This window comes from Balaenoptera physalus (genome assembly GCF_965194825.1).
Source record: "Balaenoptera physalus genome assembly, chromosome: 1".
Lineage (NCBI taxonomy): Eukaryota > Metazoa > Chordata > Mammalia > Artiodactyla > Balaenopteridae > Balaenoptera > Balaenoptera physalus.
The window spans coordinates 150,587,579-150,609,830 of record NC_138882.1 but is presented as its reverse complement, the minus strand read 5'-3'; the positions used below and the strand labels follow the sequence as shown (position 1 = coordinate 150,609,830).

At 52.0% G+C, this 22,252-nt stretch overlaps 1 protein-coding gene and 1 pseudogene across 13 annotated transcripts in view; one reads left to right on the top strand and one right to left on the bottom strand.

Moving 5' to 3' along the window:
- Positions 1 to 13,812, bottom strand: part of SSBP3 (single stranded DNA binding protein 3) — a 162,864-nt gene extending 149,052 nt beyond the window's left edge. For 4 of the 12 annotated variants that reach the window (XM_082430268.1, XM_082430270.1, XM_082430273.1 and 1 more), the window contains exons 1-4: positions 13,654 to 13,811; positions 12,564 to 12,636; positions 12,280 to 12,341; positions 9,591 to 9,675 (exon numbers count right to left, since the gene is read on the bottom strand). In XM_082430268.1, coding sequence (XP_082286394.1) covers positions 9,591 to 9,675; positions 12,280 to 12,341; positions 12,564 to 12,636; positions 13,654 to 13,709 — 276 coding nt within the window. In that variant the 5' untranslated portion in view covers positions 13,710 to 13,811. Of the gene's footprint in view, positions 1 to 9,590; positions 9,676 to 12,279; positions 12,342 to 12,563; positions 12,637 to 13,653 lie in introns of all 12 variants that reach the window. The other 8 variants (XM_082430269.1, XM_082430271.1, XM_082430272.1 and 5 more) reach the window with 4 other exon arrangements.
- A 4,316-nt stretch (positions 13,813 to 18,128) lies between these two features.
- On the top strand, positions 18,129 to 21,974 carry LOC309645610 (transcription and mRNA export factor ENY2 pseudogene; annotated as a pseudogene). Its single transcript has one exon. The product of its transcript is annotated as a transcription and mRNA export factor ENY2 pseudogene (transcript).
- Positions 21,975 to 22,252: the final 278 nt, after the last annotated feature.

The window sequence follows — 22,252 nt, the reverse complement described above, 5'->3', positions numbered from 1 at the left end:
AACCAGCACAGGGCCACGCATGCAGCAGGCTCACAGGAATAACTGCCCACCAGCCGACTGCTATCCTGGGCCAGTGTGCAAAGCCACACTCTGTCCATCCCAAGAACTCGCAAAGCTGCAGCCAGCATCCCGGGCAGGGGGAGGGCTGCCACCCCAGAGCCTGCTCTCTCAAACAGCCTTTTGTGACTGGGAGAGAAGGATCAGAGGAAAGCCTCAGACGGGGGCCCCAGGGAGCAGCTGTGCTTCTTAAGGTCAGAGGACTGTAAAACAGAAGTGAAATGTCAGGCGCTTCACCCAAACACACAAAGAGCGGGGGACACAAAGCCCGCCTCGGAGCTGTGCAAACAGCTGTCACCAGGAGGGGACAGGGAATTTGGAAGGCTGGGCCAACCTGGGTCAGACAGGATGTCCTGAGACCTATTCTCAAGATTCTTGCTGTGACCAGAGCCTGAGCCCTGCAGATGTTCAGACAACAACCACCACAAGGGGCTGGAGACCACCACCACCCACCCCCCCGCCGCCACCTCAACTGCAGACAGGCAGAGGGAGCTGCCACCCAGCAGAAACAAGCGATGGACTTCAAGTGGGAGCCACTGCTTATTCAGCACTCAGCAAGCAACTGCTGGGCACCTCTCACAGGCTCCATGAACTAAGAATATGGCAGCAGCAAACACCAAAGGCAAAGGTCCCCAGGAACCACCAGGCGCCACCCTGGAAGCACGGCAGGGAATCAATTCTCCCAAGAACCCTCAGAGGTGGGAATGACTCCCTCCTTATTACCCATCAGGAAACTGAGGTCAGCAATCGCTTGCCACTTGGCCAAAGTCACACAGTCTATAAGAACCAAGATTCAACTTCAGCCTTTTCTGGGTAAGCGGCTTTCAAAGTTTAGACTGAGACCCGCAACAAGGCAAATTTTACATTGAAAACCCAGGGCACATGTTTGCTTATAGGCACCCATAAATTGCTGAAAACAGAAGTTTCCCGAAACAATGCTTATGTTTACTCTTTGCAACACAGAATTTCTTTTTTTGTTCTGTTTTGTTTTGATTTTTTTGGTTGCGCTGCTCTGCTCGGCATGCAGGATCTTAGTTCCCTGACCAGGGATCGAACCCACGCCCCCTGCAGCGGAAGTGCGGAGTCTTAACCACTGGACCGCCAGGGAAGCCCCAGAGTTTCTTTTTTTTTGTAATTGCCAGGTCATGACCCACTAAGTTGATTTCACAAAGCACTAACGGGTCACAACTCACAGTTACCATTCACCACTTGTCCATCTCCATTAAAACGCATATTTAACATACTTGATCCCTGGGCAGGGATCAAACCCTTCTCGCTTTTCAAGGCCCAGAGCCTAGCTCACCACCCTCAGGATTTACTCAAAACTCTGCAACAGGCCCGAGGAGCAGGGGCAGCAAAAAGGGGGTGGAGATAAGGGCTCCTGCCCTCAGGAGCTTTCAATCTAGAAGAGGGAAAGGAAGAGATACAACGTTGACCCCCATCACTCTACTTGCAGGCAGCAAAGAGCAAATGAGTAAAAGTCACAGAGTTCCCGGGGGGAAGACAGAAGAAAAGGTGGGTGTTCCCCTGGGCGCGGCCCTGGCAGGCCTGGTAGAGGCAGCCACATTCCAGGTTGGCATGTGCTCTACAGCAGGGCTGGAGCAAAAAACCCATCTCAAGTACCAAGGAGAAACACCAGGGACGGGTCAGAGGGGCCTGGGGAAGTTCCAGATTCCCAGAGCAAGGGAAACGGCTACAAGAGGAGGGAACTGACAATGACTGAACACCACAGGCCGGTGCTGGCCAGGAGCGTCCACGCGTCAGCACTTCATCCTCACGAGCAGCGGGGCTGGTTTGGAGGCTGCATGTGTGAACCCCATCCCCAGTCACTCGCGGCTGCTTGAAGAAGGTGGATTCAAACCCAGGGGTCCAGAGTGCTAATCAACCAACAGGTGGGTCACGTATCCCAGGAGCACACCTCTCACACCAGCATCGTTCTGCTGCTGCCCCCCCTTTTGGCCATCAGAAAGCCAGGACTCATACCAGGCCTGAAATGAGATAATAAGAATGAGAGCACAGGGGGTTCCCTGGTGGTCTACTGGTTAGGATTCGGTGCTCTCACTGACGTGGCCCAGGTTCAATCCCTGGTCAGGGAACCGAGATCCTGCAAGCTGCGTGGCATGGCCAAAATTAAAAAAAAAACAAAAAACAATAGCACACGTTTATGACACTTTTGTACCAGACACAATATGTATTGTGTGTGCGTGTTTAATGTGTGTGTGCGTGCATAAACTCATTCAATCCTTGTAACAACCTCATGAGGCAGGTATACTTTATTAACCCCATTTTCCACCTGAGGAAACTGAAGCACAGAGAGGTTAATTAAGGTGCCCAAGTTCACACAGCTTGTAAGTGCAGCAAGACAGCATAAGGCAAAGGAAAGAGTTATGGAATCTGATACGGTTTACAGGTTTGAGTCCTACTGATGAATTCAGGTGGGGCATCTTTCCCCTCTGGGCCTCAGGGTACCTCCTTGTAAGACGTGACGTGACCTCCAATTCTACCACCTGCAACCCTGCTACTACACACACTACATTAAATACCCTTCCTGGCCACCACACGGGAATGGGGCTGTTTACCTACTCCCACGACCAGTCGTGGTGCTCTGCATCCTGGTCTCTCCAAAGAGAAGGCTTTTTAAGCACACGCAGCGCATCCTGGGCGGCATCTGTCTCCTCCACTGGACACGGAGCAGAGCGGGCACTCAGTAATTGGACTGCATCAATACCTCAAAACTTGGCAGTGTCTTCTGCTCCTGGTCTGGGGGCCAGCTGACCAAGGCCTCGGGCACCCAGAAACAGCTTCCTGTGGACGTGCGACGGCTGACACACCCCTTCCTCACCTTCTCCTGAAGGGCCCTTTTAGGGACTCCTCACTCAATCCAAAGGTCAAGTGAGGCCCGCGGCCGGCCAGGGCAACGTATGTACCAAAGAGGACAAAGACAAGACCCCAGCTGCGGGGCTTTTGAGGCTGGTCATCCCTGCAAACATTGACACAGCACTGCCCTGCACAGGTAACCTTCCCTGGACAGTTTTCCATGCCTTTCTCACAGTTACCCCCACAGTGGGCTGAGCAAGTACGACCCTTGTGCCCACCTTACAGTCAAGAGAACGGACCTTGAAAAGTGGCGACCCCCAGCAGCTGACAAGGGGTGTGAAGCCGAAATTTGCATCTAGGTTTCCGCACGTGCCAAGCTGCAAGCTCTTCCCATTCAGCCATGCGGAAGCAACACACGGGAGTGGGACAGGACCACTCTGTCCGACACAGATAAGGGGCACAGATGTCTCAGGGGAGCATTTATCAGTGCCAGCCTATGCCAGGACCGCCTGCTCTGGCCCTGGCAGGGGTCTGGGGGGTGGGGAGACAAGACACTGGTATTTGGGGGAGGACTCCATGACACATCAGAGGAGCCCAGGCACCGGAGGGCATCATCGGGAAATTAATGTATCCAGTTCCCTGGGGTCAACTTGCTCTTCCAGAAAAACATGCTGTTATCGCCATCATATTAAAAGGTTCTGGGGAAAACTTTGGGGATATAAAAAGAGAGGAAACAAACTCACCAAGCACTGGCCACAGAGAGACAACCATTTTACATATATAATCCAACTTAACCCTCACAACAAACCCATAAAGGATTCACCATTTCCCCATTTTACAGATGGGAAAACCAAGGCTCCAAAAGTCCACCCTTCCAGGAAATGACAGAGCAGGAACTGGAACTCAGGGGTGCATCCCAGCCACCAGTCAGAACCCAAACCCTTCAAAACCCAGAGGATTCAGGGCCCAAGGGGGGGAAAAAAAGCATAACATGGGAGAGAAACATTCCTAAAACTCATCTTGCCAAGGCTACAAAAAACCCCATTACCCCGGCGAATCAAAAACAAACAATCATTATTGTCTATTTTCTGTAAGCTCCCAGCAACATGTATTAAAGAAGTTTATGTGAATCGTCTAATGCACTTGTGCCGTGGTCAGAATTATTACCAAGCTAAAAAAGATTAATTTTTCTAAATACTCTAAACCCCAGACACTATTATAAAGGCTACAGCTAGTGTAACATTTCTGTTATCTTGGCTGACAGGCCCTCAAGCACACACACCTCCCCTCCACCGCTCCCTCTTAAGCTCACACACACACACACACTCACCCACAGAGGCGGGAAGGTCAAGAGAAGGGGCGAGGAGGCTCTGGCCCGAGGTCCCCGCTACAGAAGCAGCTTGCCTTGGAAAATCGAGCTGGGTGTCTCCCAGCTCCCTCAGAGCGGAGAATGGCACACAGCTAACTCTTGGTCCAAGTCTGCAAAGGCTTAGCTAACAAAGATGGCATTATGCACAGACTGGAGCGCACGGCTGGTCCTGGAGTTCAAATGAAGTGACCACTGCCAAAAACTTTGTTTGGGTCCCCCCTGCTCCCCCCGCCCCACCTCCCGTCTTGAAATAAAGGGCAAGGATTTGCAATTTGGGGTCTTGCCGCCACTTGAAACCCATTAAGATGGCCACACTGCCCGGGTTCTGGCAAAAAAGCAATTCCAGTTACTCATTTAGTGTTTAATTAGCTACCGATAGAGGAGGCTGGCAGCCTCTGGGGTTAAGAGGAGCTGCAGCAAACAGGGTGGAAGCCCGAAGAAAGGCCACAACACACAGTCTGAGCTCCAATGAGGAGGGTTGGGGGGGGAGAAACAACCGTGTGTATGTTTTGTTTTTATAATCTGCCACACAAGGGTGCCAAGGGTCAGAGCCAAAGGCAACGCCGTGAACTTGCCAGGACCTCTGGGCAGATAGCTAGGCCGGCTTATCGCGGGGGAGAGCACGCCCCCAGCTCCTCAGAGCCCAGCTGCGGCCTTCTCCTCCCACTCCTGCCCACGCTGCCACCCTCTCACACCCCTGCCCCCAAAGGGTTCTGGCAGGCGGGGACGCTCCCTGCCTGGCAGGAACCTTAGCTCGGCACATCCAAGGAGAGCCCTCTCAAATATCACTTTGCTATTTCAAACCCACCAAGGACGCTGGACCCCTGCCACAGAGCCACAAATACCTCAGCTCCCATCCACGCCCAGGACTCTGGGGCGCTTTCCGACTTTAACCAACCCGCCTGGAGACACAGGCTCACAGCTGGGAGTGGAGGGGGGTCAGCTGAGTCCTGCTGGGGGGAGCACAGGGGTAAGAGAGCCAGCCCCACTGAGGCTGACCTGAAAGGGACCGCAGGTCTTCAGAGCAGGGAAACTGAGGCCCACGACTCGCCAAGGTCATGGGACTCCACATCCACTTGGCACCCCACATTCTTCACTGGGGATCACAGAGGGGACAGCAGCCATGAACCTCCTGAAATCATGTACAAAGTCTCCCCAGTGGGGATACATGCGTTTTCTGGAAGGAAAGGCCATAGATTTTACCACATTTTCCCTGCCAAAAGAGCCACCGCACCATAACAAACCCCCTTCTCGGAGGCCAGGTCCCACCTCTGCCAGTGACTCTGCAATTCACCTCTCAGGGGTTTCAGTTTAATTCTCTGCTAAATTTATTTCTTCAGTGACTATACATGGGCATACTTTGGGTCAAATGATAATATCTTCCCTCTGTTTTGCAGGAATTCTGTATCAAATGAGGGTTGTCAAAAGCTCAGAGGTGGAATTTGGAAGAGTGGGGGTCTAGTCCCAGCTCTGCCACCTCCTGGCTACATGCCTTCAGACAAGCCATCTAAACTCGAGAACTCAGTTTCCTCATCTGTAAAATGGGGGTGAGATTAAATAATAAAACCCGACCAACAGGCAGCTGTGAAGCCAAACCACAACCATGTACTGAAAAAGCGTTTTGAAAAGTACAGCAATGTGAGGGTCACTGCTCTCCAGCACCTTCAACTCAGAAGCACTGAGCTAGTAGGCGGGACTGTCCACTCCACAAAAGGCCAGGACCAGACAGACGTTGGCATCTAAGAGAACCCAAGGGACCCAAGGGCTTCACCAGAGAACCTCTGCTCTGGCCGGAGGGGAACAGCAAGGAAACCACAGGCAGGGTCCCTGCGAGCCTCCTCCTACGGCCTCTGGGCTCTTCTGACTTCAGGTAAACCAATTTCTCAGAAAAGTACATTCTGGGTACCAAACCCTGCATCGCTCTTCATTACGTGTGGTCCACATCAGGGTGCTCCGGCTTATACACAATGAGCCAAGCAAACTGAAGTTTCCAGGTGTGTGGAGGAAAATAGACTGTGACTCAAATAAAAACTCACCAATTCAAAGAAAATTTAAACCCCCTCTCCGCTGAGTCACCTGGTTCATTCCCGGCCCTGTAGCCTGGCTTGGACTGACCCACCACCAGGAAGGGGAGACCACTTGCCAGGAACACAAATTCATTTCTCTAGGAGAGCTGAGACCAGGATCTTCCCGGATGAGGACCTTCCCAGCGCCACAGGAGTCCCTCCTCACCCATGCCCCACACACACTCACTACTCACTACCCACTGAGGCCCAGGCAGGTATACCTGAGCTGCACGGACAAACCATGAGAATCTCTGAATCTCCTTGATTGAAAACAGAAGGCCAGTTACCGCATGCTCTTATTTACACTCCACTTTATCTTCTAAAAAGGAATTAAGGTAACTAGTCAACCCACATTAAAATCACCTGACTCAAGATGACCCAGCAAAAACGAGTCACTAAAAGAACATCTTCCAATATTCTACTGGCTATCCAAATTACCAAAATGCCCAAAAATGAGTATTTTTTCTTACCCATAGTTCCTTAACACCTTCATTCATTTAGCATGCGTGCCTACTATGTGCAAGGTATTGTGGGAGCTACAGAAATGAATAGCTCTTAGACGAATGGTCTCTGGCATGGAAAAAATGAATAAGCTGTGGTTAGAAAGACAAACCTGAACGAGAAGTTAGCAGGAATAGGTGCAAACGGGTGACATTTGCCATGGACCTGTGCGGCCAAGTCTTGGCAGTGTTAGGAACACAGATTCTGGAGTCAGTTATGACCTAAGTTTGGATCCTAATTCTTACAGCTATGATAACCTCTCTGTGCCTCAGTTTCTTCATCTGCAAAATGGAGTTAGCAACATGTCTTCTCTCCCAGGGCCGCTGGCAGCTTGAAATGAGAGCCTGAACCTAGAGTGCCCAGCACAGGGGCCCAGCACATGGAAAGCCACCAACAAAGGCTTTGTACAGGTGGTTTGTATAGACACTGAGATGAAGGAGTGATCAGAGTGTACAGCAAACTATCACCAAAGTCCTCCACAAAGCAGCTGAAAAGTGGACAGGATGTGACGGATAAGAGAGGCATTCACCCCAGACAAAAGGAAGGGAATCCAAAAAGAGGCTTCAGCAATAACTCTAGCAAGAAAGATGAGGGTGAACAAGATAGTAGCCATGAGAATGGAGAGAACACATGAAAATTTGAGGAGGACAAAGAGAAAAGAGGGTTCCTTTTCTTCATTTTCTTAAATATTTTTTCATTTTCCCATTGCTTCTCCTTCACCCCTGCAACTCAATACCCACCCCCCTTAACTCCTTCACAATAGAGACGTTCCCTCCCCATCCCCATTCATCACTCCATCCCTCCTTTCACATGACCTGACTCTCAGGCCACATGACACCAAGTGGATCCCAAACCAGGAGAAAGGGTTTTGATCCCAAGATCTGTGAATCCTGGGCCACAGTCACTGTGACTTCAGCTCTTGGTAGCTACTTCTAAATGTCTACACCAACCTCAGCAGTCTCTACACAATTCTGCTGCCCTTCCTCAGCAAATTACTGAAAGAAAACCCATGCAAACTTTCACTACCACCATACTGTTCCAAGATGGCGGACCAAACCACAAATTGCCAAAGAGAGTCTCACGTTATGTACTAGAGAGCCAAACTTAGTTACAAATTATTAACTTCTCTGAAAGTTAGCACAGACATCCTATATCAAGAGAGTGACTGGAAATAGGCACGTCCCCCGCCCCACTCTAAAATGAAACCATTTGCATAGCTGTCAAATACAGGCCACACAGGAATTGGCCGTCCACAGGTTAAAACACACACACACGATTTTTACTAGGTAGAAAAGTCAAATTCACCAACTATTTTTATACGGCTAATGTAACTCTTAGCCTCTACCCCAGGAAACCCTGTGATCATCACCACCGATTTTCCCAGAAGAACCACATCACAAGTGAACCAGCCCTCTCACCTTTTACTACTAAAAGTTCACCAGGCCATAAGTACCATTCAGCAGCTTCTCTTTTTCAACCCTGGAGAGGGCACAAGAACTGGTCAATTTCCTCAGCATTCCACTCCAAGGGTATTAACCTTACAGTCATAGCAAAATTTCATTGCACTGAATATTCTCAAAACCAGGGAGCCCCCAGGGGAGTCTCTAAGTCCTCATATTACAAGGAAAAATTTTCACCAGAAAGATACTTGTGGCATGGGATCTGACCACTTGTGAAACTCAACCAAATGGGTTCTGGTCTCCCAGGCCAGTTTCAAACTGCATGCAGGGGATGCAGATGGCCTGGCCAAGTGGGTGGGCTCTGATGACATTCAAAAAACCAACTTCCATGCCCTAGAGCTTTGGGACCATTTCTTCCCACCTCATGCAGAAGTGCAAAATCCAATAAATCACCTCTTAAGTGCACATGTGTGTGCACACATACAGGCACACACACACACTTAACCTTCTACAAGACCAACAGGAAGCAAAGGAGGCTGGGAAGATCTTCAGACACTTCCCCTTCCATCCCCCCCCAGAAGATCCTAACCTGTTTCATCTGATCATACGTCTGACTCCACCCCAACTGGAGTCCAATTTTTTTTTTTTAAGGGGACCTTGGTGGGATATGGACATGTGGCCGACATCTCTCTTATAAGCATTTCATTAATCTTAAGAAACTCACCCAGGAAGAATGAATGATAGAGTAGAAAGCACTACAATGTGATGAAACCATCTTCACAAGAACATTTTCAAAACAGGTTTATGGACCAGCCAAGGACCTCAAAGTACACACTGTCTTAATGGACACAACACAAGCCCCCCCCATAAACACACACACGCACCCCCCCCTCCAAAAACATAATTTGGAAGATCACTCCCTGGAAAGTAACCTAAGAATCTATTTCACCAAATTCTCACTCAAACACGCCTTCTACTCCAAAACAGAAGTTTCATATTTACTTTTTATTTTTCTTGGTTGTGGTCAACTTCTTCATAAACCAGCACCAAAGAGGCTCAGCCCCACCATCCTCCCAGGTGACCGCCCGATCAGAACATAAACCCCACATGGTTGAGCCCTGCAAAACGCCATTTAATTCTCCAGATAGGTATCTCCACTCTTTTGCATAATTATAACATTATGAAATACCATTCACCAAGTTAGACCGCTGCTGGAGGAGAGTACGGGGCGAGGGCAGCAGGGAGGTGGGCAGGACAAAAAGAAAGGCAAGGAGAAAACAAAGACCACTGCCAGTCGGCTGTGCATTTGCTTTTGGTACTAAAGAAGTTCGAGTTATCCAACCCTGCAATTATCGCCAGGATTAAAAATTTGTTACTCACGTAATCATGAAAGGCTTTTGCTTCACTTGAATGTTCACAAGTGTCTCGCCTTTCAGGAGCTGCACAGTAAAGGTCCCAAAATACGCTGCAAGTTGAAAAATAAAATAAGATCAGGTTACTAATTATTACTTGTGTGCCCAACAGCAAGTGTACAATGCACGGTGCTAACAGCACCACGTCTCCCCAAGGCTCAATCCCACCTTCCCAGCCTTCATTGGGCATACTCAGCGTAACAACAAAATGGACCCAACCTCTTCTGACAGCCTGACATTTGCACTAAGAGTAATAGCTCTCATCCATCAGACACCTACTATGTGCTGGATGCCTCACGCCCATGACACTGCCTGTAACTACCACAGCGCTGTAAGGTAGGTGATTTTACCCCCATGTTATACATGGGGCAACTCGAAGCTCAAGCAGGTTAGTGTAACCCACCCACTGATGCCCAGATGGGACAGACAGGAATCTGGATGAGAATCCAAGCCTGTGCTCCTGTTACCACCTCCCACCTCCACCCAAAATGGCTGCATTTCATAAAAAGGTTAAATTGTCAAAGTCAGGACTATGACTCATATGCACAGCAAACTGGGTGACTCTGGCAATAAAGGGAATCTACAGGTTCTTAATCCCAGAGCCCACACCCCCATCTCCTGCCAGCTCACCCGACTCTCAACCAGGCCCTCGCCCAAGGTAATATAGAAACCATTCCTCCCCTGCCCACCAAAGAACATATATCAATTAGCCAAAGGTTATGTTATGGATAACCAAGTATCTCGTTCTTTCACGTTGAAACAGAGCCCTCCTCAGACAACCACCTGCCCAGCAAAAGGAGGAGGGCGGATTTCCCTGCCTAACCCCCCTCCATGATTCTTGTACGGTCACCCCAACACTTTGCACTATGTGAAAACAGACATACAAATCCTCTGTCAACCAGTAAAACCCTATACAAACACAGGGTAGTCACTGGTATCAACAAGGGGCCTTAGAAACCCTCTCCAGGTCGGGAGCCCAAGGCCCAGGGATAGGAACCCGCTTGAAGGGTAAAATGTGCACCAGAGCGGAAGTCTATGACTACCAGACCAGTGCTCCTGTCACCATCACAAACAGCCAGCACAGAAGAAACCATCTCAACTGCCAGCTCTGCCAGTCACCAGACAAGCACCTCACTCCAGGTGCGTGAAGAACGCGGCCTGGCCCTCTTCAGATCAGCTCCACCACTTCCTGCCACCCCAAAAGCCACGGTCGGTGTCAAATCACAGAGCCACCACTGCCTGAGCCCAGCATGACACGCTCTTAGTTCCCGGAGCTGAGATAAGGCTGGAGAAGTTGCAGAGGATTAAGGCTAGAACAGGATAATCGGGGACTTCTGCTGACTGCAGAGGGAGGCTCAAGAACATTTCTTTCTGTGCTCTGAGGCTGCACACATCTGACTAACTTCCTCCACACACTAAAAATTTCTAACACTACAAACTCCCCAGTCCCTTCTGAGTAACTTTTACTCAAGAGCCTAAATTTCTGCAAAATCCACGATGGACAGACCTGCCAGCTCCAACCCCACACTCCTCTCCAAAAACCGCCCCAGAAAACCTACCACCCACTCCTACAGACAGAATCCTTACACCACACCGAATGCCTCCAACTCCGCAGTTCCGAGGTTGGCAAAAGCAATTAAAACCTCATTTTCTCCGTGCAAGTTAGAACAGACACTTCATCCCCATGCATTTCAAAGACACTTGAAACAGTTACCCCAGCGAGCTGGCGGTCAGGTAAACGCACTAAGATCCCAAGACAGGGCACTCCGTTTTCCTGAACTTCACCAAAATATCAAAAGCCACTCTGCTCTCTTTTCCTTTTGAAAAGGATGTCAAAGACTCCACCAATCGGTCTCACAAAACACCCAAGTCTTACACTCACAGCAACTCCTTCCCGCTGACCCTAAGCCTCCCTCCTGCGGGCCGCAAACCGGGAGCAGACCGGCGGTGGTCCCACCCGGACAGGGCCCAGGGGCCTGGGAGAGGGTCACGGACAAGAGAAGAGCCCCCATCTACCAACTACAGGCACTCTGCCAGATTCTCAGTAAAACGAAACTTGGTGGTTTTAGGAATACTTAGAGTGGTGGTGGTGGTGGTGGTGGGGCGGGGGGGGAATAGAAGGTCCAGTCAGTCTAAATCAGTATCTTTAAAGGAAGTGGCAGCCCCTTCTTGCTCTTTCTCAGGGTGCCTGGAAAAGGTCCCCATGGATTTCTCTCTCAAGGTTTTGAGCTCACAGAAGAAAAAGGAAGGGGCAGGCCAGTTGTAAAACAGACCTGGTACCCCTCCATCCGCCCCACCCCCACTCCCTCTAATTAAAGCAACGTGCAGAATTGACAAAAACCCATGCAGGTTTTTTTTTTCAAGCCCATGCCTAGCGCCTCAGAGTGAGATGTAAAAGTAAGGAGTTTCCAGCCAAACACCAGGCACGATTACTAGGGTTCTCAACAGTGGGCAAAGAGGAGGCAGAAACTTAGGCACCGACCTCGTATGCCCTTTTCCTCCTTCGCCAGTCCTGAGGGCCCCGTGGCACCCTGTTCTATGCAACGCTGGAGACTAAGGCATGGAGGGACCCGCTCCAGACCTCCCATCTTTGTTCACTTGGAGCCGGGGGCTCAGAACAAAACAAACACACACACAAAACTATCACACAAACTTACCACCACCACGAGTGCAAAAACCCAGGCGGTTCTCCCAACGTGATGTTTTTTTCCCATCGAATCTAGAAAGGAGAGAGCAGAGACAGCTTAGAGGAGCAGAGAGAAGGGGTGGGCTAGGGGCTTCCCAGAGCCAAAAGGCTGTGAAGACCAACTAACAATAAATGCCAAAAGGTGATAAAAATTCAAAATGGTGGCCACAGTGGCTGCTCCAGAAAACAAAGGCTTTAAGAATAGTGAGGAGGAGGAGTGTCAAGAAATTGGATGATGGGGGGAGTTCCACTCACCTCCGACAAGAAGGTCTGTGCAGATTTCTGTGCTCCTACGTGCAGTAAATATTCGTAGACGTATAAAGCTAACCTGGAAAGTGGGTAGCGGGCAGAGAGAGAGAGAGGGAAGGCGTCAGACCACACCGGGTGCAAGCTCCTGGACCTTGCCAGTCGGCCTCCAAGCCTGTCCTCCAATCCTGTCCGTGCTGTCCCATTGTGGCCCCGACCAGAGGTGAGCAGCTAGCTCGGTCCTGCCTAGGGCCACGGGTGCCAGCAGTTAGGAGGTGGGTATCAGGAAACGCGTTTACTTCAAGCCGCGGGGGCTGGAGAACAGCCCCCGAACTTGAACTTCCAAGTACTGTCGGGACCAAACCCACCTAGGTCTCTCAAACTCGCAAGTCACCCGACCCCCGAGCCTCGCTCCTTTTCCCGATCCACTCCTTGCCACCAACCCACCCTCTCCCCACGTTTGAGGGTCCGGAGAGACTCAGTCCTGGACTCGGGGGTGCTCCGCGAGCTCTGGAGAGGGCAGCAAAGCGCCGCCCTCACCACCTCCCCCCGAAACAACTGTCCCCCAAGCCTAGGGCCAAGCCGGCGCCGCCGTCCCTGCCCAGCCCGGCGCCCCGGAGGGCGCAGGGCCGGCGGCGAGGCCAAGGGCAGGGAAGGGAGAGAGCTCCCGGCCGAACAAAGCCCCCGGCACGCACTCCTCACGCCGCGGGCGGACAAAAGGAGCCTTCGGGGCTGCAGAAGCCACGCGCCCCCTGCCCGCGCCCGGTGGGCAAAGTGCCGTCACCGCGGCGAGCGCCCCGGCTGGAGCGAGCGCCCAGGCTCGCTCGCGGGACCTCGTCCACCCCTCACCGCGGGCCCCCGCGCCCGGCACGCCCCAAGGCCACCAAGTGCCCCCTCCCCCGGCGGCGCCCCCAGACGCCCCAACCTCCGCCGGCTCCCAACAATGGGCTCTCCCACGCCGCCTGCCGCGGCCTCGGGAAGGGGCCAAGCAGGCGGCGCCGGGGCCCGGGGCTCAGCAGCCCCCGCCCGCCCACCTGCCTCCCACCACCCGCCCGCAGCCCGGCAGCGGCGCGGCCGCCACTTGGAAAATAGGGCTTACTTTTCCCGAGCCTGCCCGTCCGAGGGCACCGCCGAGCCTTTGCCTTTGGCAAACATGGTTTGCAGAGAAGAGGGCGCCGAGCCTCGCCGCCGCCGCCGCCGCCGCTACCGCTCCGGCTGCTCCCGAGCTGCCCCCTCGCTCCCGGCCCCCTCCCCGGCGTTCGCTCGCTCACTAGCTCGCGCTCTCCTCGCCGCGCTCCCCTCCCTCCCCCCCAGGCGCTGGCTCCGCGCTCTTTCCAGCTGTCAAAGCGTCAGCCCCGGCCGCGGCCCCATCGCCCTGGAACTCCTCCCGCGCCGGCTCGGCCTGGGGTGCCGGTGCCGCCGCCGCCGCCGCTCTCCCGCCGGCCCGGCTGCCCACTGGCTCGCTCGCGCGCCCGCCCGGCTCCGCCTGCGCCTCCCTCAGCGCCTCCGGCACCGCCGCCGCCGCCGCCGCCGCTGCCGCTGGTCTACTTGGAGCTCAACCGAACGTGGCTACCCGGGCGAGGGAGCGAGGCGGGCGTCAACGTCCCGCGATTGATAGGCGCCTCGGCCAATCGGCGCGCGGGGGCGGGGCCGGGGCGGCCCGGGAGGGACGCCCTGTCAGCGCCCGACCGCGGCAGTCCCCGCTGCGGCCGCCACTGAGGAGCCGCTATCCCTGCTCTTGTGGGCCAACTGTGGGGGGGGGGGGGGGTGTCCGGGGGCGCGATCCTCTGTTTTCTCTAGATGTGGGGAGGGGACACGAATCGGGACAGGGGAGCTCTAGTCCCCCGGCCCCCGCGAGAAGGGGGTCCGACGGGCGCTCTCCACGGCGTGGACCGCTGGGGAGCGGGGGGTTGCTGCGGCGTAGTCGGAGGGGAGGGGGCGCGGACCCCTGAGCGGAGCACCGCTGGCTCCCCCCCGCCACGTCCCTTTCCCTTATCTGCCCCTCACCTCCCCCAGCCTCAGCCCTGCGCCAGCCCAGCTCTTATCTCCCCCTCCCCCTCGCCTGCCCTCCCCTTGGGCTCCGACCTCGGCCCCCTCCCCAGACTCCCACTCGTCCCCCACCTTGGCCGCCCCGCCCCCGGTCCTCCCTCTCGCCCAGTCTGGCTTCGGAGCGCCGGGCCCGGGGCTCCACGCTGAGAACTGGGCGGCTCGAGCCGGCGCCGAAGCGCGAGGCTGCTCCTTTACTAGATCATTAAAATACTTTGGAAAACCCCAAAGTGGAGTCGCGCGAAAATGGCCCTTGGACTGCTTTGGGGAGCCTGGGGGAAGGGACTGAGGACTTTGGCTAAGAGAACGGAGAGTGATTGCTCCCAAATTTCCAAGGTCTGCCCGCCCTAGCAAGTTAGCCCCTCGGCTTCTCCACGAGAGATGGTGCCATTCCGGGGTAGGGGGGCGTCACCTGGGCGCCCCGCTACGCGGAATGCGCGCCAGAGAAATCTGCGAACTTCAAATTAATGGAGCTAAATTGGGGAGCGGGGGACTAAGAGTCAGGCGTGGGGGGAGGGGAAGCTTCCATTGTCAGTGACCCAGGTGTACAATGGGAAATTGGGGGGGGGGCTGGCAGAGTGACCCAGCTATTTGCTGCTGACTCCTTTCTGCCCACGGCGAGAACCCGAGGACACACTGAGTGTCCCTCATTAGAGACTCTTTAAGACGAGAAACCAGCCAAAGGAGAAGACTCCCCCATTTTCAGACTGTTTTTAGAGCGCGGTTCTCTTTAAATGTGATAAAACACTGTCGGCACTGTCTCTTTAAAAGAGTCAAGCAGAAAAAGCTGTGTAAGCGCTGATTGGCTGCCTGTTTGGATACATCTTTAGGGGAGCCTTGAAACTGTTAGCCTAGGTTGATTTTTTTTTTTTTTTTTTAACAGCGCTGTTCCAATAAACAAGTAACGCCCCTCCCCCTAACATGCCTCGCACCAAACAATTAAAGGATAGGTCAGTGTCCTGGGGAAACACGTTTCAAGTAGGAAAACTCAGAACTAGATTCAACAAAATCAAGTATAATTCACTACCATTAAAGTTTGCTTATTTTGATTTGTCGAAGAGAGAAAAAGGGGCTTTAAAAAGAAATGCCCCGCAGCAAACAGATCTGCATTGGTTCAGGAAGGAGACTCTGCGTGCATTTTTGGAATAATGTTCTGCTCAGTGTAGCAGCCTCCCTAAATTAGAATACAGCCAGGCCCTACCAACGCTTCTGGACGCACTGTGTTCTCTGTTGGGACCTAGCGCTGGAAGGGGAAGGTTGCAGAAAAAGGAAAACAGTGAACCCTAGTCTCTGGTTGTCTGTGCTAGCTCCCAGTTTAAAGGTTGTTTTGTGAATGAGAGAAGCATGGAGGTTGGGAGGGAGTTGAAATACAACGATAGGGGAGAGAAGGAAATAATTACAGTTATTTTTTTCCCCCAGGCGGTTTAATTTAATAGGGCTAACTTAAGGTACCTTAGAGCCCACACTAATTAAATCGGCCTGCTCATACCCTTCCCCTGGACTTCTATTTTTGATGGGCTAGGAATGGCCAGGAATGGCTTGTCAACAGACTGACTCACAAGAAGCCTGACTCATCTTGGGTCTGCAAGGTCCACAAATTATGAGTGTCATGAGTGTGGGTTAGGTCCCAGCTAAAGGAAAACACTGCCCTTCTCTGGCCCTACTGCATCACAGTCTACCAACTTGGCCATGCTGTGTCAGAGTTAGGGCTGCAGCACAGGTATATCTGTTTGTGCATCATTTTCCTCATCTGTCAAATGGGAAGGGGGATCTTTAATATCTCTTGAGAGTCTGATGTTCTATGTTGCTAAGATTTCCTTTCTATAGTTTTCTTTCCCCACACCCCACCCTGAAAAAAGGACGAGCACCTCCTTTCAGATCAGGTGTGGCATGCATTTGGGGAACCTGTGCCAGGCTGTCTGTCCTTGTGGTCTTCCCTTTGCTGGGGCTTGACACAGAATGTTGGTAGGTTCATGGTGGACCAAAAAGAGATAGTGGGAGGGCCCAGGCAGGGCGAGAAGGGAGGGTGCCATAACCTCCCAGCCTGCTGGAGAGAGGGGAGCTGATGGGTTCCCAGGAAGTAGGACCACTGAGCAGCCCCAACTAGGTGTGCAGTTGCTAGCACAATGATCCAAAATGCAGTCAGATCAGAAGCAAACACCCTACCCCAGAATGGCACTTTCTCTGGAGAAGCCGAGGGACTAACTTGATAGGTGGGCAGACCTGGGAAATTAGGGCGCAGTCGCTCTCTCTTCGCTTACCCCAAGTCCCCCATCCATTCCCCCAGGCTATCTTTCCCCACTGGATCCCCCAATCCCCACCTTCCCCACCCTCCCCCACACATCTTCTGGCCCGGAGTGCCTCCCACCCCAGCCCCCTTCTTTGCTCATTCTTTAAGGCTTGCATCCCCTCCAATGCCTCCTCCATAAAAACCTCCCGGCTTTTCACTCCTGGAGTAAAACCCATCCCTCTAACCCTCTGCTTGGTCTCATTTTGCTTGAACCTCCAGAATAGCTCTCCATTCATTCTGCCCATTGTTGTGGCCATTTGTTTACTGTCTGTCTCCCCAGCCAGAGGTGGTTGGGGGGCTGGGAGGGCAGGAACTAACTCTGAGTCATCTGTGTGTCTCCAGCACCCAGCACAGGTTCAGTACCTGTGTGCAGTTAGCACTCAATGTACGTACCAGGGGCTACGGGGAACAAGAAAGGAAAAAGTGAGCTCATCCCCAAAGTAGCTCTGGGACAGGTAAGGAAATAAGAAATGCACACCAACAACAATAAGATTAGATAAGGCCACACCCCCAGCTCAGCCCCACCGCCTAAACTATAGCAGCTTGCAACTACTATACTTTCAGTTCCCAGAATACACCAAGCTATTTTACACATCCACCCTATACTCATTCTTTCTTCCTCTCCCTCTCTATTCCTCCCTCCCTCCCTTCTTCCCTCTTTCCTTCCCTTCCTTTTTTTTCTCTTAGGACATGTTTATTGAGCATCTACTATGTACCAAGCACTGTTCTAGGCACTGGGTAATAATCTAAGGCAGAAATCCTTATGCCATGTTGCTTACACTGGTGTGAAATCCTCTGCCCTAAAGGCTCTTCCTGTGACGGACTTTTAATATTCTAAAATCCAGCCTGAGAAAGCCTTCCCAGGAAGCCATCTCTGTGCTCCTGGTCTGGGCTAGGGATCCCCTGGTGGCCCCTCTGCCTCTCCCTGACCATGACCTATTGCTGTTGGCCTCTGTGCATGGGTGTGGTCCTGTGTGCATTTCCCCCAAGGGAATGTGAGCGCCTCTCCTCTGGGTCAGGGAATGATCATCATTCACCTGTGGACCTCCAGTGCACAGCAACAGTGGTGAAAGGAACAGAACAAGTGAGTAACTGAGTGACCAGAATGTGGAGGGACAGGCAGGTGGGGTGGAAGAGGGGAAGGAGAGGTGAAATACAAGCTTAGGCTAAGATGACCACTCCTTCACTCAGGTGCCAGAAACTGGGGGGGCAGAAATCCTGGGCTCTGGGATCAGGTTGGCGGGGGCCAGGCCTCCAGAAGGTGGCACTTAAAGGAATGAGGCTTCAGGTCCATGGGCTCAACCCAGGAGGCTGTGCTTGCCAAGAATGCCAGAGGATCCCTTTTCCTCTCCCTGGTTTGCAGCTCTGTTTCTGTGTTCCCCACAGCTGCTGGGAGTCTGGGGGCTGCCGCACTGTCCTCCACACCCCGCCCAGGGACGTTCGAATGGATGCTGAGCATGCAGCCCATCCCCTTCCTCCCCGCTGGGTCCTGGGATTTTGAGGAGGCACCTCGTGTCAATACCTTGTGTTACTCTGCCCAGGGAGGCTCAGGCCCAGGCTGGTCAGCCCCAGTTTTAGCAGAAGTTTCCTCAAGGGCGTTGGGGGCTTCCATGGGAGGAGTGCAAAATCCAGGGCCTGGAGACTTGGTTTCAGCCTGGCTCAGGGCCTCGCTGGTGGACCTTGGGCAGATGATATTCTCTCTCTGAGTCTGTCTGTGAAATGAGGATGTTAAATGAGGGAACTGATGGGGAAATCACTTGCTGGTCTGTCCGTCAGTGTTGACGGAGCCCACGGTTCTGACACCCCTGGACAATGGAGAGTCACTACTGTGAAGGTTGTGTGGAGGCTCCGAGGAGGTAGTAATTGGGGTAACATTTTGTAACTTGAAAAAGATGATTACTCCTGATGTTATTAGCATAGCAGAGCCAGCAAACAGAGAGGTTCTCAGGAAGAAGGAAGAGGATTTAAGTTTAAAATCTAATGTGTTTTTACATCTTCTGATGACGCCTTCTGATGTCCTGAGCCACCTTGTAGCAAAATGGGTTTTAGGCAATTTCTTGGATGGGTTTAGTTCTGTCTAGAAAGTACCTACTATGTGCTGAGCCCTGAGCCAGGGACACTGGGAAGTACAAAAATATACAAAGCAAGTTCATGCCAGGGGTGGCTAGGGCGAGGACGCTGACACTCTGCCCCTTCCCCGGTTCCTGCTACACCTCCGTCACCTCCTGTCCAGAGTGCCCCAGCCTGGAGTTCATTCTCATGAATTCAAGGAGAAGGCTCCATGGAGGGTCTAGGTCCGGGCAGCTGAAGAGTGTGGCAGGTAACGGTCGTCAGCATAAGGGTCATTTCGTCCCTGGGAAGGGACGGCCCTTGCCCGCGGTGATGGTGGTTAGTAAGATGAACAAAGATGCGCAGATGAGAGCAACGATTAACCAAAAGTTGATAGAAACTGGAGAAAGAGAATGCCTCAAAGAGTAGCTGAGAGCTAAATTAATTGAATGTGGCTGGAAGGATCAGTTGAAGGCACACTGTAAAGAGGTAATTAAAGAAAAAGGACTAGAACACGTTACTGTTGATGACTTGGTGGCTGAAATCATACCAAAAGGCAGAGCCCTGGTACCTGACAGTGTAAAGAAGGAGCTCCTACAAAGAATAAGAACATTCCTTGCTCAGCATGCCAGCCTTTAAGATTGAATTAGAGGGCTTCCCTGGTGCCGCAGTGGTTGAGAATCCGCCTGCCAATGCAGGGGACACAGGTTCAAGCCCTGGTCCAGGAAGATCCCACATGCCGCGGAGCAACTAAGCCCGTGCACCACAACTACTGAGCCTGAGCTCTAGAGCCCGCGAGCCACACTACTGAAGCCTGCGCGTCTAGAGCCCGTGCTTCTCAACAAGAGAAGCCACCGCAATGAGAAGCCCGCACACCGCAACGAAGAGTAGCCCCTGCTCGCTGCAACTAGAGAAAGCCTGCACGCAGCGGCGAAGACCCAACGCAGCCAAAAATAAATAAATTAATTTAAAAAAAAAAAGATTGAATTAGATTGTGTTGTTTTGTGGTTTTATTTCTGAAAGTAAAACTGTCCAGTCCCGTGACAGGGTTCCTCCTTGCCTCCTCTACCCTGCCTTGAACCAGCATGCCTCTGTTTTCACTCACCTGCCATACCTTTGCTCCTGCTATTCCCTTTGCCTGGGACACTTTCCCCCAGATCAAGGCTTCCCTCATTCCTTTACTGCCTGTAGGTCCTTGATCAAACATCACTGGAACCCTCCCTAATGCACCTCTGTGGAATGGCTCCCGCCCCCCCTCCTTATCCTGTTCTATTTTTCTCCATAGCAACCATTACCACCTGACATATGTTTGTTTATTTTTTTCTTACCTATTTCCCTCATTAGAATTTAAGCACTGTGCATGGGAGTTTTATCCCCACTTTTAGAACAGATTCTCAATAAAAACGTGTTAAATGTTGAATAAAATAATTCACTTAACAAACACTTCCTGAACATCTGGCATGGGCTGGGCATCGTGGTAGGTGCTGAGAATACAGTGGTGAATAAGATGATCGTGGTCTCCTCCTGGAGCTTACAGCCCAGCGGGAAAGACGGGGTTAATTCCATAGGCACACAGGTAAACACGTTCTGACAAACTGTGGCAAGTAGAGGATGATCCCATGGGGGTTAGTAGTCAGGGAGGCCTTCTCTGTGGAGGTGACGTTTGAATTCTAAAGGCTGTGTGAGAGTGAACCACCAAAGGGAGAATGTTCCAGGCTAGGAAGGGACGTCTCTGCAGCAGAGAGGAGCCTGCCAGGTGGAGTTATTGATAGCTAGTCCTCGTGGCAGGAGCAGAATGCCCAGCCGTTCAGCAGATGTCTCTTGCCATGGTATCAGAGAATCCCCGGAGCAGAAAATAAGAGCTCTTTCCCACAGCTGAGGGGAGGTACTGTGAGGTAATACTTCAGGAAGGGAGGCAATGGCTGGAGTCAAAATGGGCTGACCACTTTCACACCCATCATGATGCCTGTTGTAGAAGAAGGAAGAAAAAGAAAATATCAACTGTTGGCAAGCACGCAGGGAAATTGGAACCCTTGAGCACTGTTGGTGGGAATGTAAAACTGCGCAGCCACGATGGAAAACAGTATAGTGATTCCTCAAAAATTGCACACAGAATTACCATATGACCCACCAATTCCACCTCTAGATATATACCCAAAAGAATTGAAAGCAGGACTCAAACAGACATTTTTACACCAATGATCATAGCAGCATTATTCACAATAGCTAAAAGATGGAAACAACTCAAATGTCCATCAACAGATGAACAGAAAAACAAAATGTGGTATATCCAATCAATGGAATATTATTCAGCCTTGAAAAGGTAATACAAAATCTTACACATGCTACAACATGGATGAACCTTGAAGACATTATGCTGTGTGAAATAAGCAGACACAAAAGGACAAATGTATGAATTCACTCATATGAGGTACCTATAGTAGTCAAAATCATAAACACGGAAACTAGAACTGTGGTTGCCAGGGTTGGCGGAGGAGGGATGGGAGTTGTTGTCTAATGGGTACAGAGTTTTATTTGGGGAAGATGAAAAATTTCTGGTGATGGTGATTACACAACAATATGAATATACTTAATGCCACTAAACTGTACACTTAAAATGGTTAAAATTGGCAAATACTATGTTATGTATATTTACCACAATGAAAAAAAAGAGAGAGGAAAAAAACTGGGCTGAGAGCTATGAGGCAGGGCACAAGAGGGGTCCAATACAAGATATCATGAGGCCTCAAAAGGGGCACCAAAAAAGGGTGGAGGCGGGACTTCCCTGGTGGCACAGTGGTTAAGAATCTGCCTGCAGTGACATGGGTTCAGTCCCTGGTCAGGGAAGATCCCACATGCTGCGGAGCAGCAAAGCCCGCGCTTCACAACTACTGAGCCCACGCACCGCAGCTACTGAAGCCTGCGCACCTAGAGCCCGTGCTCCGCAACGAGAAGCCACTGCAATGAGAAGCCCTCGCACCGCAACGAAGAGTAGCCCCCGCTCGCCACAGCTAGAGAAAGCCCTTGAGCAGCAGTGAAGACCCAACGCAGGCAAAAAAAAAAAAAAAAATGGTGGGAGGCATTTAAACTAGCCCAGTGTGTGTGTGTGTGTGTGTGTGTGTGTGTGTGTGTGTGTGTGTGTGTGTGTGGAGGGGGGGGATGAAGTGGGAGGTGGTCAGAGAAAGCTGTCTGGAGGGGGCCAAGGTTGAGTGGGAGTTAGGCAGTGGGGGCAGGTGTAGGATGTGTTTCAGACAGAAGGGACGACATTCATTAATTCATTCAGCGGATGCTGGACCATTCAGGGCCTTGGGTG